This window comes from Passer domesticus, chromosome 9 (assembly GCF_036417665.1).
Source record: "Passer domesticus isolate bPasDom1 chromosome 9, bPasDom1.hap1, whole genome shotgun sequence".
In the NCBI taxonomy this organism is placed as follows: domain Eukaryota; kingdom Metazoa; phylum Chordata; class Aves; order Passeriformes; family Passeridae; genus Passer; species Passer domesticus.
This window is the reverse complement of record NC_087482.1, coordinates 44185333-44204753: the sequence shown is the minus strand read 5'-3', so window position 1 is coordinate 44204753 and position 19421 is coordinate 44185333. Positions and strand designations below refer to the sequence as shown.

Below are 19421 nucleotides of genomic sequence, written 5' to 3'. Positions count from 1 at the left end.
GATTTCATTTTATTTTATTTTTTTATAACAAAGAGATTAAAGGGAACCAGCAGCCATATGGGAGAAAAAACCAATAATTAGATGCATTCTGCCACCTGAAAGAGATTCATCTCCATATTTCCTATTCTCTCAGCCGTTTGTTTTCTCTCAGCTCTGGTTGTTCGTGAGCAAGGGAATTCTGTGCTGACACCAAGGCCAGAGGCAGTGCTAGGTGGGAAAAGGGCCCTTCTGTCAGCTTGGCCAAGGTTTGAGCAGAAGGTGCTCCCCTGATCTCCTTCTCCACACTGCAGACTTTTAATCACATCCTTGGGGATGTCTCAAGGCAAGCTCAGCTCATTTTTGGCCCAACATGAGGGTGTTTGACACTCACTCCTGATGTCAGCAGAGCAGGAGGACAGAGAAGCCTCGGAGCTCATCAGCTGTGCTGTGTTTAAAGACAATAAATAGTTAACTGCTCTTTGTTCTCCTGCCAGGCAGCCTGGATTTTATCAGGAGGAGGAATTCCTGAGTCAGGACAGCAGCTCCAGCTGAGCTGCAGGTAAAAGAGCAGAATCTGGCAGGGTCCATAACTCAGCCAATTCCATGGGATGGGCCTTACCAGAGAATATCTGCATTTTTTTCATTGATGCCTCACTGCTACAGAATTCCCAGCATCTTCAGTCACTGTATTTTGCAGAAAATAAGGGTTTTTGGCTGGTTTCACTTTTTTCTGCTGCTAGTTTCCATCTTCTAACCAAGTCTCGTAATAGCAACTCTTACTCAGGCCATGTGAAACCTTTTACGGTTAAAATAAAATAAAACCAGTTTGATTAAGTTGGGTTTTAGGACAAATAATCTATTTAGAAATTGACGCTTTAAGGAGTGAAACTTTCCTTTTGAAGCAGGTAATGGTGTATAAAACCTAATTCAGCCTTGTGAATTTTTGTGGGATTGTTTAGCATGTTCCTATTCCTTGGAAGGCCAGGAGCTGTCATTGCTGCACAGAGCAGTGCCTGCCCATACAGCTTTGGGGTGGCCCCTCATGGGTCCTTCTGTTCTTCAGTCCCTTCCAATAACCAGATTAAAAATATTAACTGCTGGGGCCTAAAAAGTTTTGGAGTACGTGAAGAAACAATGAGTGCACTTCCCAAATTTATTACACTTCATGCACAAAGTCTGGCTTTCTCCTGAGTAAATAAGAAAACAGTGCATAAATATGAGAGTGTCTTAGTACATAAATCTGCAGTTTATTTGAAACCTTCAGAGCATCCAGGAGCACTAATTTAATTTATATTCCACCATACAGGCAGCGGAATCACAAAACCATAAGTTACTAACTGGGAAAGAAAAGGAGATGGAAAATATTTTGTGGTTGGTGACAAGTTCTTGTCACGGCGGACGCGAAATTAATTTGTCTGCAGAATTAGAACCCACACCGTGAGGGAGGTTTCACCTTTTTCAGCACAGATGATGCATTGGGACCGTGCCTCATCTTTTGTCCTGTGCATCTGGGGGCCCTTCAAAGGGAAATTCAATCTGCATTTGGGATAATGAAGCCCGTGGTTCGTTAGACAAATGAGCCCGAGCTGAGCTTTGAAAGCTGCATCACTGCTGACACCAGGGAGAATTAGGATCTGAGGAGCACCATAATTAAAGCATTTAATTTTGGATCCTCCTGATGGATTACCTGAAAACAGCAGTTTTCTGCAAGGAAACCTGAGCTGTGTGAGAGGGATCTGCTCATCCCTGGAAGGACAAATCCAGGCCTTGCTTTGGCCAGGGATGGAAAAGGGGGGCTGGAAACTTCACTTGTGGTGCCCAAAGTCAACCCCATATCTGGGATTTCAGAATCCCATAACTGACCCTTTTAAAGCCTCCTACAGCAACAACTTGAGAATATACCAGAGGTGAAGCTTGGGATTTTTATGTAAATTTAGTAAAAATGGTTATTTGGAACCCCCTTGGAGCTGTGTGATTATCTACTTATTCCAAGAGCTGTTGGAAAAAAAACCCTTCTGTGAATACATTTAGAGGAATAGGTGGGAACTTCCCATGAAAAATGGATATTCTGGGGTTGAAAGAAATCTTGTTTTATGTTATTCACATATGCTTTTTACAACCTCAGCTGGCAACAGCCCATCTGCAGGGATTGTGAACTGATTATTTCCCTTTCTTTGAGAAGGGAATGAAGAAAAATATAAACCACAGACAGAGTTTAATAAATATGTGCACCAGACATGGAAACTACTTCGCTTATTTTCATTCCAGGGACTATTCTTATTTGTGCAACAGAAGAAAAAAAAAGTTATTTTGAGAGAAATCTAGAGAAAGCAGCAGAGTATAACTCAACTGAACATAATTCTTTCCATGGTGCTCAATCCCCTGAAAGACAGGGAACAATAATTTGGATATATGGCATGATTAATAGAGCTTGATCCAAACCAGGACTTTTAATCCTGGCATAATATTAAACACTGTCATCGTAATGAATATTGGTGCAGAACACAAAGTCTCATCTCTTCTATTAAACTGCCACAGGCTGCAGGATTTGAAATAGTGAAGCCACTATTTCATATTTCAGTTTTCCTTCTTTCAAAGGATTAAGTGTAAGGTGCAGTTTTTTGCCTGTTTAGATTCATCAGAGGGCTGCACTTTATTTTATAATCCCATCAGAGTGAGCACTAATTTGCTTTTCAAAATCTTCTATTTGTGGTGTCTGCTCTATAATATAAGGTTCAAAGTCAAGAACTGGCCTGAGATCCTTTGTCCATTTGGGATCCATCCCTCCAAACCCTCTTTGCAAGGAGAAATTCTTATTTAATCCCTTCTTTTCCTCAAAACAAGAAGAATTTCCAGGGCTGGTAGATGATTTGTAAAAATCTTTAGTGACATTTTAATGTGAAGTGCAAAAAGAGCTTTGCAACAGATCTGTGTGGAATGCACCTACCCCAGGGTGCCCCTCAGGAGCACATTTGGGTGACTTTGAGCTCCCCCGCGTTAAAAAAGGGTATTTTTAAGACATTTTAAACCAAGTTTTAACCTCAGCCAAGAGCCTGGCCTCTCCTAGCTGCATTTGAACTGTGGAAGTGCTTTTTAAGCGAGGCCCAATTGGTGTGATTTGCTGTTCCACACAGAAAAAGAGACGCTATTTCTCTAAATACCACAAAACTACTTTCATTTAAGACTTTTGCAGCCCAAAACCCCAGCAGGTTGCCTATGATCTGCCTTCAGCATGAAAGATTTCTGTTATTCACAGTGCCCAGGCAGCAGCAGCCGCAGCATTGTCGGAGCCAGCGGCCTAACAGTGTGAATATAGAAAATTATGGATAATGGGAAAGCAGTTCTGAAACCTGAGCGAGATAATAACCACCGGTGCTTGTGGCAGATCAGAGGTGCAGCTCAACAAATGCTGGGCTGAATTGATTTTAACATAAACAGACAATAGCAGGGGCCAGGGTTTTAGCGGAATTTGGGAAACTGAAGGTGCTGCTGCATTTAGATGGTTCTGCCTGCAATTGTAAACAGTTGGAGGCAGGAAACTTCCAGCTTTTCACAGTGCCACTAATCACCTGCATACCTCTAGAAATCTGGCCTTACCTAATAAGTTAAGAGCATTTCACCTGCAATCTGTTTTGCTTGCTTTATTCACATCTAAGTGCCAGCTCTGGAATAAAGCTTTTCCACTGATGGACGTGTTGGTGAAAAGGTGGTTTAAGGCTCTGTTTAGGGAGAGGAAAAAACCACACAGACTAAAACCTGTGCAGTTCTGTACGAGGCATTGAACTTCTAAAAATAAAATTGAAGAGGAGAAATAGTGAGAAATTCTCCAGTGTCACCACCCAAGAGCCTCTGCTCCCGAGCAGCGCCTCCAACACAGGGTGCACATCAGCAGTGTGACACCAGAGAGTGTGTGGAAAGCAGATTTTGGCCATGGATCCCTGGTATTTAGGCAGGATAACTCCAGGGATGTCTGTCAGCACTGCACATGAAGAAGAAAATCTACATTAAAGCTGCATTAACCCTCTCAGGCATTCCTAAGCACTGCATAGAAGGGTCTCCCTGAGGGATCTCATTATCCATATGTCCTCTCAGTCCCCTTTTTTCTCCTTAAGATGTTCTTAAAATGGCAAAATCTGTTCATCACATTAACATGACCCATCTTTACCCCTTCAGTAAGATGCCAGTGCTTTGTACATCTCATTTCCTGGCTTTTTCCCTATCATTGTTCAATGCTTTCTATGCAACAGATGGAAATAAGAAATGACAACTTGAAATGTAGAGCCTGCACGGACTAACACACAATTAAGGAGGTATTTAAAGAGAAGTAGCTTGACAGTATTTGGGAAAGAAAATCAGCTTTACCAAGAGTGCTAAAGTCTGGTACTGCTTTTGGGCCAAAAAAAGTGCATATACCTTTAATAAGAATTATCTCTAGTATTAGTTTGTATAGAAATCTCATCTGAAAGGCAAGGCCATTTCAATCTTATTAACTTTTTATTTGCTTTATTTTTCTACTTGCCAGCCTAGGTTCCAGAGGAACATTTGATTAATTTGTGCTGTCTGCAAGTCAGGCTTTTAACCTCTGGGAAAGCTCTAAACACTTTAAAAGCTTACAGCATTAAAATGGATTGTCAAAGTGAACTTAAACTAAATAGAGGTCAACAATCTCAGGGTTATTTGGGCTTTTCCAACGATGCTCAGTGGAAAGACTGGGGCTTGTGGGCTGGTTACAGTGATTCAGTCCCCCAGCTGCTCCCTGAACGCAGAGCAGCTGCCTGAGCCACCACTGCAGCTGGGAACAGGCACAGCAGTGCAAGAAAACTCAGAAAAATGCAGGAAAATGGATTGTTGGAAGGCAAGGCTGCTGCTGGGTCTTCCCAGGGCTCCTCAGCATTGCTCTGGAGACAGGAGGGTCAGGAGATCCATCCCACACACTCTTCAAACATAACCTGATTCCCCACGTGCGATTTTTAGCAATAAAAGAGCCCAGAGGAGGCACCAGGATGAGCAGAGGGATGGAGCAGCTCTGCTGGGAGGAAAGGCTGGCACAGCTGGGATTGTTCACCTGCACAGGAGAAGCTTTGGGCTGAGCTCAGGGTGGCCTTGCAGGGCCTGCAGGAGCCACAGGGAACATGGAGAGAGACAATTGACAATGGATGGAGTGATGGAACAAGGGGGAATGGCTACAAATTGAAGAAGGGTAGGTTTAGATGGGATATCAGGAAGGAATTCTTGGCTGTGAGGGTGGGCAGCCCTGGCACAGGTGCCCAGAGCAGCTGGGGCTGCCCCTGGATCCCTGGCAGTGCCCAAGGCCAGGCTGGACAGGGCTTAGAGCAACCTGGGACAGTGGAAGGTGTTCTTGCTGAGGGCAGGGGGTGGAAATTTGATGAACTGGGTGAGCTTTAAGGTCCCTTCCAATCCAAACCACTCTGTGATTCTATGATGTCACACAAGCACAAAAACCATTCCTATTTTGATATCTATCAGGGGTGAGGGTGCAGTTACACTGAGAGCTGTCACCTGGAGTCAGGTCTCATCTCAGAGTCAAAACTACTCTCAGGAAAGAAAATCTTTGTTCCTGTTTTCTCTTTTCTTCCCACATTCCCTCCCCCTGCACCCACGTGAGCCTCAGTTATAGCACAGGGCTCGCTCTCATTTCCTTGGGAACACATGGCACAGAAACAATCAAAGCAAGGTTAAAAAACCATGAGATTCACAAATCCCATTCTGACCAGAATAATTCCAACGTGAAAGGAGCAGTGTTAAACCCCAGATTTAATAAAAACAAAGCTCTTACTTTCCCAGGGCAAAGCATTCCAGTCTGACAGAGGAGCCCTTGGCTGCGTAGGTTGTTTCTGGAAAACGCACCTCAATCTTTGGCTCGTACTCCCCCATGACACCTGTGGAACATCAAAACAGCTCACTCCAGCTGAGCCCCAGACCTCCTCCTGCAACACAACTTCAGGGTGAAAGGAAGGGTGGCATGAATCACGTCAGAGCCTCGTGTTCCACCCATGATGGAGCAGGTTGAACCTCCTGGGTGGAGTTCAGCCCTCTGCTTCAAACTCTGTGAAATCTCTCCATTCCCTGCGTTTAGGAGTTGAGGAGTGTGACTTTATACAAGTTTTACATTCCAAGTCTGCTGTGCATCAAGGTTTTGGAGATAATTTTGGGTTCACACCTTTTATCAAGCAACAATTTTGCCTCCAGTCATGCTCAGTACTCTGTGTTGATCCTATGTGCAAGAAAATTAGAAAATCCCAAGTGCAAACTACTTGCAAAACTCTTAAAATGTCTTTAAACCATCCAAATGTGAGTTGCAGACTTGAGGAAGGCTGATGTAATTAGATGGAATTATCATATTTGAAAATCTGGCTGAACATCTGATAAATCACAGATAATCCAGTATTAATTTGGGCATTTAATTTTGCAGCAGGTTCGGGATGGATTTAGGAAACTAAACTTTTAGCTGAACTTCTTCAATACCTTTTATGTGTCTCACAGTGAAACTCATTCCAACTGTAGGGATAAACATAAATCAGGTATTTTCCTGCAGTGTCTTTGCCCACATCCCACACAGAAAATGAAACAATTCTTGTTTTATATTTAACAGGCATCTGCATAATATTGCACATGCAGCTTCCACTGTTGCCTCAGAGGCTGCCAGCATTGGAGGCAATCCAGAGGCCAGCAGAGAGAATGGGAAAAGAGAAAGGGACTGATAGAAAGACTATGAGAAAAAGAATAGCGTGATGAAAAGAAAAAAAAGAATCAGAGAAGATCTTAAGCATCTGCAATCAGAGTTTGTGCCAAATTATTAACTTTGGAGCTGAGGAAGTGCAGCTTTGCTTTGTGTGATCTGCTGATGTTATTGAACAGCAGAGCCTCGCAGTGACAGCATTATTCCATGCTTTATTTATTTATTTATCATTCCATAACGCACAGCTGAGTTTTGTTTATCCTCCAAATCCAACTCTGCACAGACTTTTGTCACTGATTGTCACCACTGCTTTGCAAACAGCACGAGTATATTGAAATTTAGGTGGGCAAACTCCCAAAACAAACTTTGTGTACGGATTTCCAGGTCTGTGTTTCTCCTCATGAACATTTAATTACAAATGTTGCCAGGAAGGGGTTTGTACATGTGCAGGGGAGTTTCTCACCTCGGCAACTCGAGGCAGCTCTCTGGATTTGATATTTGAGCTATACTTAGATGACAAATTTAGAAAGATTTGTTGGATTTAAACCTCAACACGGGTACGAGGTGGGAAATAATAACATGCCACGTGACATTCGCTTGTTGTTCAATGACTTTGAGAACTTTCTTTGCATGTTCATCTCCTCATCCCTGTTCCTGACAGCTCAAACATCACTGAGGCCTTAGGATTTCAGCTTTTCTGTTTTCATCTATTTGTAACCCTGCAGCTCTTTAGTGTGTAACTCTAAACTCCACACACAGTGGGAGCTGCTGCTTTCCCAGTTTGGGCAGACACAACAATTCCTCTCCAGGCCTGGCAATCAAGGACACCTCACTGCCTCAGGCCCTGAGATGGGAACAAAAGTGAGTTGGGGGAGCAAACTTGGGGTCAATGACTTCATTAGCTGAAGCTGGAATTGGCAGATTAACCCCAATATGCAAATGGACCAAACTTATAAAAGTGTGAAAACACATGACTCGTCCATTTTTGGGTGTAGCCCCTTGGGGGCTTTGTCTGCCCTAAATGTACCTGAAGGCCTTCAATAAACAGAACAGCTTTTTATTCCCTTAATTCTGCCTGGCCTCTGTTTCTAGGCAGCCCCAAAAGCCATCATCACTGTGGGGCCGTGTCCTGCTGCAGAACCCTCACTGGGGCAGTTTTCCCTCCCTGGGGTGAATCCCCCACCCCTGGAGCAGCAGCAGTTGGGGTTTTGAGGCAGCCCAGCCCCGCTGTGCACTCACCATCGGCCCGCAGGGTGAGGGCAGTGGGGGTTCCCCACACCTGGCGCCGCGCCTCGGCGCTGCTCACGGCACACGTGTAATTCCCAACGTCCCAGGGCTCCACCTTGGCCAGGTACAGATTTCCTGTTGCCTGGGAAACAAAGCGCCGGCTGTCTTCCCGAAGATCCAAGGTGTTATTGTTGAAGATCCATGTGTAGGACAAGGCTGGAAAACACCAGAGACACGTCAAGCATCCCTCCCAGTGGAACTGGCAGGGATAAAGAGGGGAAACCACTGGGGAGGCACAAATGAGCACAGGCCAGGTGTGGCATTCACATTCCCTAGACATGATCCCTTCGCCCAGGGTTTTTCTCCTGGGGAGCTAAAAGGCAGCGAGAGGCTTCAGAGAAAAGGAAAACAATTCTTATCTCATTTGCTTCTCCTGTGTTGTGCTCGTGTGGAATGTGTTTGGAGATTGTTTACCCACAGGTGATTGTTTGATTGGATTCTGCTGTGAGTTGTTTTGACTCATTGCCCAATCAGGGCCAAGCTGTGTTGGGGCTCTGGAGAGGGTCACAAGTTTCATTATTATCTTTTTAGCACTCTCTAAGTATATTTTTGATATTCTTTAGTATAATATAATATAATATAATATAATATAATATAATATAATATAATATAATATAATATAATATAATATAATATAATATAATATAATATAATATAATATAATATAATATAATATAATATAATATAATATAATATAATATAATATAATATAATATAATATAATTAATATAATATAATATAATATAATATAATATAATATAATATATAGAAATAAATTAGCCTTCTGATAAGATGGAGTCCTCCTCATCATTTCTTCCTTTGTCGGTGACCCTGAATTTTACAATAGCCAGGTGAGCATTGCCCAAGTTTTCAGCTCATTTCAAGCCACTTCAGGAGTTTCACAGCAGTTTCTGTCCCCTGCTACTTCTCATTTTCCTGCCTAGCCTGCTCCTAAGCAGGAATGGTGGTGCTGCAATGGCGTGGGAAAGTTGCTTTAGTAAATAATTTCTGTTTATGGCACTTTGCCTCTGAAAACCCAGAGGGCAAATTGCTGCTTGGTGCTACAGCTCCTTTCTTCACTCTCAGTATGGAAATATTAAACTGGTTACATGGAGCTTGAGCACTGGATTTTCATGGAGGGACGAGCTGAGCTGCACAAAAGTATTTTGGAGACGACTTGAAATTTCATCCTATGACACATTTGATAATGAACATCCCCTTATCTTCCATACTTCTTTCCCCATTCTCACTTCCTGCCCCTTTTCTGCCCCCTTTTCCCTTTCCATGGTGTTCCACAATGCAAATCTTTATAATGTAGATCTATAAGACCAGGAAACTTAAAACTAATTTATTTGACCAGCCCACCCTGCAAAAGCAGATATCCTTGTGAGTGATCATTCCCTATTTTTGGGATAGATTTTTGGGCCAAGCCTTGGGCACTGAGGAGCAGGTTCAGAGCTGATCCCCCAGTGTGGGGTCACCCAGGGTGTCCTGCCAGCCCCTCTGTGCAGCTGCTCTGCACCCAACAGCAGGAGCAGGACTCAAACCCTGTCTTTTACAAGCCACAGTAAATCAGAACTTTCCAAATCTACCAGTTTAGCTCCTCTTAATTAAATGCATAATTCATAAGCTAACAGTGTTCTGCCAACAGCTTCATTTTTACCCATTTCCCCCATCAACAACCCCATTCCAAAAAGATTATTTACGTTGCTTTCCCCCCCTCAGCTCCAGCTTGGGAGCTGTATGGTAATAAGTCTGCAAACTCCAGTAGTTTTGTGGAGTTTTATGTTATCAGCTTCCAGCATTTTAGGACTCTCATTAGAAATGATGCATCTCCAGGGAGCAATCAATGACACTTTCTATACTTGGCTAAATCCTGCAACGGGCTCCCTTTTACTGCAGATAATGCGAAACTTTCCCGTGCTCTGCAGTAAACCTGGGGGATGCAGCAATTAATTCTCAGTGTTACACAAGTTGTGTGCAGGTCCACGTGCTCACCCACAAGACCAAAGCCCCACGCTGGCACATTTACCTGCCCTTGGACTTTGAGGTGCCTTAAAGCATCTCTTTACTGAAGGAAACCTGGAGATGGAGGGGTTTTCCTGCAGGAAGGATCAGAAATAAGGGATGCAGCCATGACGTGATCTGTCTTGCAGAGACCCACAGACTGTTTCCCTGTCTCAGGCACAGGTTTTGCTGACTTGCAGACTGTCTGGGCAAGCAGACCAAAGTGTGCAAAATTCTGATTTCAGCTCATTTTTTGAAGGTTTCTAAGCTGCAAGGTGGGGAGTCTACAGAAAATGCTGAAGATTTGCAGGTAATCTGTGTTCAATTAAATGTTGTCCACATTTCTGTGGAAGAAATACCTTGGATCTGCCTTCTTCCCAGGTTTCCCAAAGCACTGAGGGCTGCTACCCCAATGTGTTTTCCTGCGAGCTGGAATTCTTACCTTCCTCCTTACTCAGACCTGCACTAAGGCACCTCTGGGCAATAAAACCACTCCAAGTGCTAAAACCTGACCTTTGGATGCCCAGATTTCCATGCCAGGCTAGCTTATCCAAGAGAATTTGGAAATAATTTTACAAATAAGGAGAAGCAGTTTGGAATTTCTCTGCCAAATTCTGGTGGTGGCAGTTACAGAGCTGAAGAAAGCCCTGACCCCCTCTAAGGGCATCCCTGCACCTGCCAAGACTCCAAAAGGATTCTCAGGAAGGATCTGTAAAATATTTTGTGGCATGGAACCAAAACGGGCCATGAGAGCAGGTGATGCAGCTGAATTCTCTGTGCAAGATGGAATAAAATAAAACTCTATTAAAGGCAACTTTGTGCTACACAGACATTCTTCAGGAGGTCAATCTGTGAATTAATTAATCAATAAAAGAGAACCAGACCTTTTCTGTCCTGATTTCTGTTCTCAGGGGGCTCCAGCTGACTTCATTTTCTGAAGTTTCTCCCTGTCTGCTCCCCACCATTGCTTCAGGGACTATTGATGAATTTTCCCATTAACTGGGAACAAGCACAGGTCCCTCTTAGTCATATTTAAATCAATTTTCCCCCCCGTTATGAGGGATAGAAACACTCCCCCTCTCCTAGCTGCAGGTTCATCATCGCCCATCTGCAGGCCATCCTTGCCTAGAGCCTAATTCAGCTCCACTAAACTCTGTAGAAACCCTAATTTTAATTGACTTCAGTGGGAGTTGGATGAAATCTCAAGAGGAAGGAGCCAAACTTTGGAGACTGAACTTTTTTTTTCATGCTTTTAAGGCATAATACCAACAACCTACTCCCTTACTCAGTATCTTTTCTTGGTAAGTTACTACAGCAACAGGTAATAGAGTAGAAAATCCAGAACTGTGTTATAAAATCTTTCATTTTGGGTCACTTGGAATAAATCAAATTAGCAGATCCACTGAATGAGCCAAAAAAGGGAGAAAAAGCTCTTTGCTCTCACTTTTATGGCAGAGCAGGAGTTATTTTACAGTGCTGCAATATTAGGGTGTGTTTGTTAGTGTTTGTTTTTTTTTTAAGTTGTGGTGTCAGTGTCCCTTCTTATACCAGAGACCCCAAAAGCTGGTTGATCCACCTTCCCTTGCAGGTGGGCAATTCCTGAGCTTGGCCAGGCTGGAGAGCATCTCCCACCTCTGTCAGCCCTGAGAGTTTTCCTGCAGAACTTGGCTGGGAAAGAGCTGATAATCATTCCTGATATACAGATCTGGGGACTGAACATTGCAGTGCTTCCCTCAGCCCAAGCAAACCCAAATCAACGCTGCTGGATCCAGGCTGGGCTCAGGGAGGGGGCTCAGGGAGGGGGCTCTCCCTCCGTCTGGAGCTGTGGCAAAGCTGGATTAAAGATTCACAGGAGCAGAGAGAAAGGGACTCCCAGCCCATGACTGAGTTCTATAAAGGCAGAGACACTTCAAACCCTCCCTTTCAGGTCCTGCACTTTATCAAGTGCAGCGTTTAATAGCAAATGCAGAAATCAAAGGCCCTTTCTCATCTCCTCCCATCCTCTGCACACACCCAGTTTCACGTTTCACCTCCTTCCCCAGCCTTCTGCAGGCTGAGAATTAGGAATTTTTACCCCCCCAAGCAGGTCCACAGGGGGCTCCTGCATCCTTAGGAGTGTTTTGGGGTTTATTCAGCCTCCCTCCAGCAAAGTCAGCACGCAGCAAAGCCCAGAGCCTCCGTCCCACTCCCAGCCCTGGCAGCTCTTCCACACCAATAAATGCAAATGCAGAGTGATCCTGCTGCTCCTAACAAGATTAGCAACTTCCTTAAAGCTCTGCAGGGAGCCAGCTCGGAGGAAACAGGCTTTAGATCAGGCTTCACTTCTAAGGAAATAAATGAACAACAGTCCACCCCATAGTCTTGTGTCAAGTATTCCCATTTAGGCAGCAGCTTCTGAAGCACAGGCAGGTCAAGCTCGTGTGTAGCTGCAGAAATTAAAGCTTCTTCCAACTTCCTCTCTCCAAGCCTTTCCCTGCCTCAGAGCTCTCTAGAAACCCCTTTTTTCACTAGTAAAATATTACTGTATGTTGATTACACAGGGGGAAAGGGCCGACCTAAAGAACTTAAAGCAGAGCTGGCATGAGGTTGAGGAAAAAAATCCAGCTCACCTGGTCCCCCCTGCCCTGCTGAGCCTCACTAACAAGCAGAGGGATGGCAGAGCTGAACTTTGCAAGGTGTGGAAATGAGCCTCATAAATAAACAGAGACAGCAGGGCATGAATTAGTGAGGAGGGGCAGGCTGAGGGAATAAAGGGATTGGGCTGGGTCAGGTAACACTTGGCAGCTCTGCTCTTGCTTTAAAAACTAATTACAGGCTGTGATTTTTTTGTTTGTTAACTGTAATTTTTAATATCCTAATTGATGTAAGGTATAAACTTGGGTGGGAATGTTTTTCTTTCATGCTTGTGTTTGATCAGTCCTGAAAGTCCTAATATTAGTTCACTGCAATATGGAATTCTCTTTTTGTTCTCTGAGATGCTTTAAAGCTGATGTGAAAGCTGCTGGAGCAGCCTTTTTGTACATTTGTTTGTTTGCTTGGTGGGGTTTGTTTGTTTGTTTTTGGTTTATAGCTGACTAATATATTTTTGTCCTCTATTTAAATGAATCACTCATTTCTCTTGTACAAAAATAGGTTAGCAGTGCTCTCAGTTAAGAAACCAGCACACCAAAAAGAAGCAGCACATCTTTGCTTGTCACCTCTATTGGAAAATTAAGTTTAATTCCAATTGAGCTTTAAATATTTTAAATATTTTTGACAGTGGACCAATACTTTAGATGTCTGATAAGCACCTGAGTGTCCTGGTGAGCTCTGCAGAGTTTTCCTGTGTGCAGGAAGTTTAACTCCAGTGCTGTGGTGCAGGACCAGACAAACTTGGCAATGTGAGAAGAGAAGTGAGACACTTCCCTAGAGACCATGGGTGGTAGAAACACTTCTGCAGCTCTCGTTCCATCTTCTTGATGTTATATGGGAGGAATTGAATTAATGAACCCTCCTTGTTTTCCATTCTATTATTTCTATTCCTCTTCTTCTATTGTTATCCTGACTTTTAGAGGTTGGCAGGAGGTTTTACCCAGTGCTTCCTATTTCAAATTTCCTGTATTAATAGCAGCTGCTTCAAACAACTGCTGTACAGAGGGTTCCTGTCTTCCTTCAAGTCATTACATCACAGGAAAGGCAACTCTTTCCCTGCTGGTAGGGCTTATCTTCCAAATTCCTTGACATCTCTCTAATTCCTGACACATTTAAAGTGCTGCACACAGTTCTTGTAATGTGAGCTGGAAGCACAGTCTGTAATCCTTCCTCCTGTAGCTATTGTGAGGTGGAGACCAGGGTTGCAATTTTAAAAAACCACCTCAATATACAATCCTTTTCAGCAAAAACAACTTCCCAAGCATCTTGAAACAGCCTCTGACTCGTCATGGCTCACGCCATGTGCTTCATCCCCATGGTGTGTAATTTTGGATCCTGAACAGAGTGTTTAGGGATGACAAAAGGACTCAGGCTCTGTTCTCTGGGGACTTGTTATTGCAGGAATGGATTTTCCAGGCCTGTTGGTCAGCAGCTCCCAGCCCCAGCTGCAGGAACACTCTGGGAAAGGCTTTGCTGGTGGATGCCATTTTGTCACTTCAATTAATCTGGGAGGAACTCACCTGGTAACTATTTATTTGTTCTGAATGTCTTCTTCCCCTCCTTCCTATTTGTCAAATCATAATTTTACCCTGCAGCAGGAGGGAAATAGATAGTTCAGTGGCTGCAGGATGGATGTGTTGTCTTTCTGCCTGTCCCACTGATACATTTGAGGAACTCTTTGAAGCCTTTCGTGCCCTTAAGGACCTTGTTTCACTTCATCTCCTTGATTATATCCTCCTTTCATATGGCTGTAAACACCCAGAAAATTGACACTTCCTCTCCACAGGACTGGAGGGGTTCCTGTTGATTGATGGGGTTTTCTCCCTCTCTGAAATACTGCCTCCTCTTTCCACATCACTATTTACCTTCTCCTGGGAGTTTGGCTTATAACTCTGTTTCTTTAAGAAGGATTGAGGATTGCAGGATTGAGTTTTCCATGTCCTGGGTGCAGGACATGGAAAGCTGCAGCTCCCGTGGATGTGTGGTCACTGCTGCCAAAAGCAGGAGGTGAGTTATCCAAGAGCTGCTCATTCTTTAAGGGCACAACGAGACAATTTGGAAACTATGCATTGATATTTCCCCTCTATTAAAAAATGTTTGCTTTATTTGGGTGAAATTTTCACCTGGAGTTACCCCACCCAGAAAGGAATATTTCTAGGGGCTTATGGTGAGCACCCCCAAACAATTAATCAGAAAACTCCTTTTCATTCCCCATCTGAAGCTCTGACAATTCCTATGAAACCTAAACTAGGCCCTCCTTTAAACAGGCAGTTCACCTCTCCAGGAGCCCCTTCCAATCTAAATTATTCTCTGATTATCAGGAAGGCATAAAATCAGGGATTCAAGAGCAGAACCCAAACCTTGAAGACAAATCCAATGTGTCTGATGCAGGATTCAGATGAGGGCACTGCAGCAGCAAGCACTAAAGGGGAGAGGAGCCTTTCCATGCAGACCTGGAGCAGTTTTTGTGTAGGAGGAATTGCTGAGAGCTGCTTTTCTGCCATTCCATGAGGTCCAAGGCCCTGGAATAACCAGGAATGTCAGCAGAGACCTTCATGCTGTCCCTGCTGTGCCCAAGGAATGAGAGGTTAAATTTGCACCTTGGGGTTTTAAGTTTTTCTGTTCTGTTCTGGTGTGCAGCTTTTAGCTTTTTATTAAGTGTTACTGGGATCTTTTCACAGGGTGGTGAAGACAAAACAATCCCGTTCTAGCTGGAGACTCAAGGACAATCTCTTCAAACCTTCAGGCCCAAAGCATGAACAACATGAGAAGAGGAGGGCGGGCAAGTGAGCAAGGAGGATGAAACTTCATCATTTGAAGCTATTAATTGGACAGTCACTCCTGTATGCAAATGGACTAAAACTTATAAAAATGGGAGATCTTGTGACCAAGCCCTTTTTGGCTCCCATCTTGGAGCCATCTGGGCAGAGCCACGACTGTGGCTCGGGTCCTGCCAGGGTGTGGCTCGGAAGGCACTCCAATAAATATCCACTTTATTCTTCTTAAGTCCATCTAGCCTCTGTTCCAGCTCCTCAAGGCATCACTGCTCCCTGATATAATAACAATAAAATAATAAACATAAAATAATAATAGAAGTAATAGAAAATAATAAATATAAATAAAATAATAAATAAAACAATACATTTAATAATAAAATTATAACAAAATAATAATAAAATAATAAAAAAGGCCCCTAAAAAGGCATGAACCTAGTGCCTTTTGAAGAAACAAAATCCCAATTTGTTGTAAACCCCAATAACTGATGTGTGAGGAAATTCCAGTGCTAATCCCCCAGGGAATTGTGCTCCTCCTGAGGCAGAGCAGGGCTGCTCAGGCTGTCCCCAGCGTACCTCCATGGTGGGGAGGAGTTCCACAGAGCAGCACCACTCCTTGTCCCTCTCTCACTGACACCGGGCTTCTCGGCCTCGTCTCGAAGTTTTCCAGGTCTTGAGGGAGAAGGAGAAAACAAGGCCTGGTTATTGTCCATCGGAGTTATTCCCAACTGCATCTCAATTTATCCAGTTTATTAACTCAAGAACAGCATAATTTAATTTCATTGAGAAATTGTATGCAAAAATAGCTTGTCCAACATGATAGTGTGGAATTACGGGATCATTAAGGGTGAACAAGACCTCCCAGATCCTCCAGTCCAACCATTACTGGGTCCTTTGGCATCCACAAAATATTTATTCCTACAGCATTTCTACTGCAACTTTGGGAATTTGTGTTTACAATTTCTAATTGCAAAGCCAGTCTATTATTCCACTACTTTTCCATCATCATTTTTTGGAACTTGCAAGACTTAATCTACATTAGTTGGAAAAAAAAATTGCATTTTATAGTGTTTCCTTTTCTATAGAAATAGAGAACAGCTGTGTTCTATATATACAAGTGATAATTAAAGATCAGCAGGACTCCCACAGAGTGTAGGTTTAAATGATGATAAAAATATGTTATTTTCTTTAAGATTCTGGGCTGGCCCAAACTGGCTGCAGTGCTTGGATATGTTTTAATTGCCTTGAGCTTTATAATTGTTTTCAGGGGGGAGGAAGAGAGGACTTTTAGTGGGAAATCTCCTGTCCATGCCCATCTCCCACAGGTGATTTTTATGGCTCTTAATGTCCATTTTTCACCACGTCTCAATCTGCTGCTTCCTCATGTTTCACTGAGATGTTGAAGAATTATCAGCCTGATTCTCATTAATTCAATTACAAAACATGACACAATAGATGTGCTTTAAAGAAAAACATTATTTACTTTTTGATCCAGTTCTCATCCTAATGAGAAGCCTTCCCATTTTCTTAGAGCCATTTGGGAAATGATTGCTCGAAACTCATTCAAAATATGCTTTAATACAATAAATATCAGCTTCCCCTTAAACCTCTTTATACCACAGAGCTGTAAACTGCCTGCCCTAAGCTCATTTTATTTACCTTGCTGCAGATTCTTGTTTCAAACAATTGTTCCATTTTTCATCAGCTGAACACCAACCTGAGCCAGAGTTCAATAGAGAGAAACAGCCCTCGTTGGTCAGAGCAATAACGATTACTACCTGTACAGCCTCAGCTATTTATGTCAATATATCAATTTTCTCCCCCTTAGCTGAACTTTACACAGTTAATTTTTCTTTTCCTCCTCTTCATCTCCTGGATATTGGTCTCCTATGAAGACATTGTCTGCTCAGAGGGGGCTGGATTGAATTAAGCACCTGTAGCACCTCCTCGTGCTGTCATAGCACAATAGATGGGGCCTGTCAATACACGGGGAAAGGGTTTTAAACTCTGATGTTCTTTTAATTGCCTGCTGGCTACAGCTCTGCCTTGGATTATGGGTAGTCCAAGAGGGAAAAAAAACACAAGAAAGGCCAAGAAAAATAGAAAAAAAAATATTTAGTTGTATTCCATCCTGTATTTCTAAATAAAGGACAAAATAGTAGATGGGTGTAATATGATTAATTAGAGTTTGGCTTCATTAAAGTCCAGTCTCTAAATTTGTGGATTTGTTTACTCATTTTGAAAATTTCATCTGAGAAATTTTACCACATTTTCTCTCTTTCCTGGCAATTGTTTCTGAGAAGAAAAAGGCCAGCACAAAATATTTGTGTGGAAAAGTGGTCCCTGGAATTCCTGTCAAGATTTGCTTGGGGTGCCAGGTCTGAGGCTTTGTGCCGTGGGACAAGGTGGGGGGAAAGATCCTCAAAATCCCATATTTATTATATTATTTTTTTTAAAAAATTAGAAAAGTGAAAAAATTCAGAATTTTTTAAGATTCAGGCACTATCAACAAAAATGGTCACAGTCCCCTTTCTTATCTCTTTATCTCAGCTGCTAATACAAAACAAAATGAAATTTCTACTTAAAAATAGAGTTAACCCCCAAAAAAACTCTGGGGCAGTATGGAAAATCTGTGCTGTCTAAGTAATTCTTCCCAATATTTTCACTGCGAGAAATCAGCCCTTTTTTTTTTTTTGTTGGCTGAGAACAAAATTTTAGTTATTATGAGACATCCGAGAAAGGAGGGAGAAAAAATAAAGGAAGTGCAGTGCAGCAGGAGGAAAAGGTTTTCCTGACAATTGAGAATTAACTGTGTAATACCTCGCTCTGAAATGGGAATAGATTTTGGAAAGTAATGAGCTGCTAGTAGCAATTTTTGGTTTAATGACACAATATGTCATGTTATCAGTTTTACTCTCATTTTAGGTGCTGTGTCACCTGTCCGTGCCTCTCCATTAAAACTGTGACAAGAGTCCCTGACTGGAATAATTAAAAGCAGGGGGATGAAATCTCTTAGGGATCCACTGTTTTGCAAGGAGCAGGACTATTTTTGATTAATGGAATCATGGAATGCTTTGGGTTGGGAGGGACCTCAGCTCATCCAGCCTCACCCCTGAGACACTTTCCACTGTCCCAGACTGCTCCAAGCCCCTTCCAGCCTGGCCTTGGGCACTGCCAGGGATCCAGGGCAGCCACAATTTCTCTGGGCACTCTGTGCCAGAGCCTCCCCACCCTCCCAGGGAACAATTTTTTCCCAATATCCCATCTAAACCCAGTCCCTTTCAGTTGAATCCATGTGGGGAAGAAGCTGGCTGTGCCTTTTCAATCTCCACTTTTCAACCTTGAGGATCAAAATCCATAGGCAGGAGTTTGGGCTCTTTCATGGCCTGTTTGTAGTTTTGTTATACAAAGCAGCTCGGATTTTCCAGTGAGGGACAGGAGATTTCCATCCCTTTATGCTTATTAATCATAGGTATAAAAAAGCAGCTGTGGAGGCACATAAATCATCATTTAATCTCTTCATCTCACCCATGACAGGGACAAATATGCAATGTCCTTATTTAACCCAGTTTTTAAAGGCCTTTAGAAAAAGACATTTTCTTTAAAGAATTCATTGCATTGCTTAAATCCGAGATCTTAATCATTCTGCATCCTTTAGAAACCCTCCCCTCCCCAAAATTTCACAGGTCAAACCAGAAATGATCTTTTGCTTTGATTGATTTTGATAGATAATTGTACAAAGTGAATTTATTCAGTGCCTCTTTCTGTACTAAAGAATCATTGAAGAATAAAAGAACCCCAAACCTCTGAAAGAGCAAACCAAGGCAAAATAGATGAAGAGAATTTGCTTCTGTTTTCATCTTTACTGGACTCTTCCTGCAGACAGGCAGCATCTCCCATGGAATATTGTGACACCTCATTCAAATGGATTCAATAATGAGCTATAAAATAATCTACTTTTGCTTTGCAGTCCAGGTGGATGAGAGAGGGAAGAGGTGGACCCTCAGAAATAATGTTTGTCTTTGCCACAAAGATCTCTCCAT

At 42.8% G+C, this 19421-nt stretch overlaps 1 protein-coding gene across 4 annotated transcripts in view; it reads right to left on the bottom strand.

Annotated features, from left to right (window-relative positions):
- The window catches only part of CNTN6 (contactin 6), a 124547-nt gene that overhangs the window by 43798 nt on the left and 61328 nt on the right, over positions 1–19421 (bottom strand). For all 4 annotated transcript variants that reach the window (XM_064433113.1, XM_064433112.1, XM_064433114.1 and 1 more), the window contains 3 exons: positions 15955–16050; positions 7919–8122; positions 5777–5879 (listed from right to left, as the gene is read on the bottom strand). In XM_064433113.1, coding sequence (XP_064289183.1) covers positions 5777–5879; positions 7919–8122; positions 15955–16050 — 403 coding nt within the window. The remainder of the gene's footprint in view (positions 1–5776; positions 5880–7918; positions 8123–15954; positions 16051–19421) is intronic.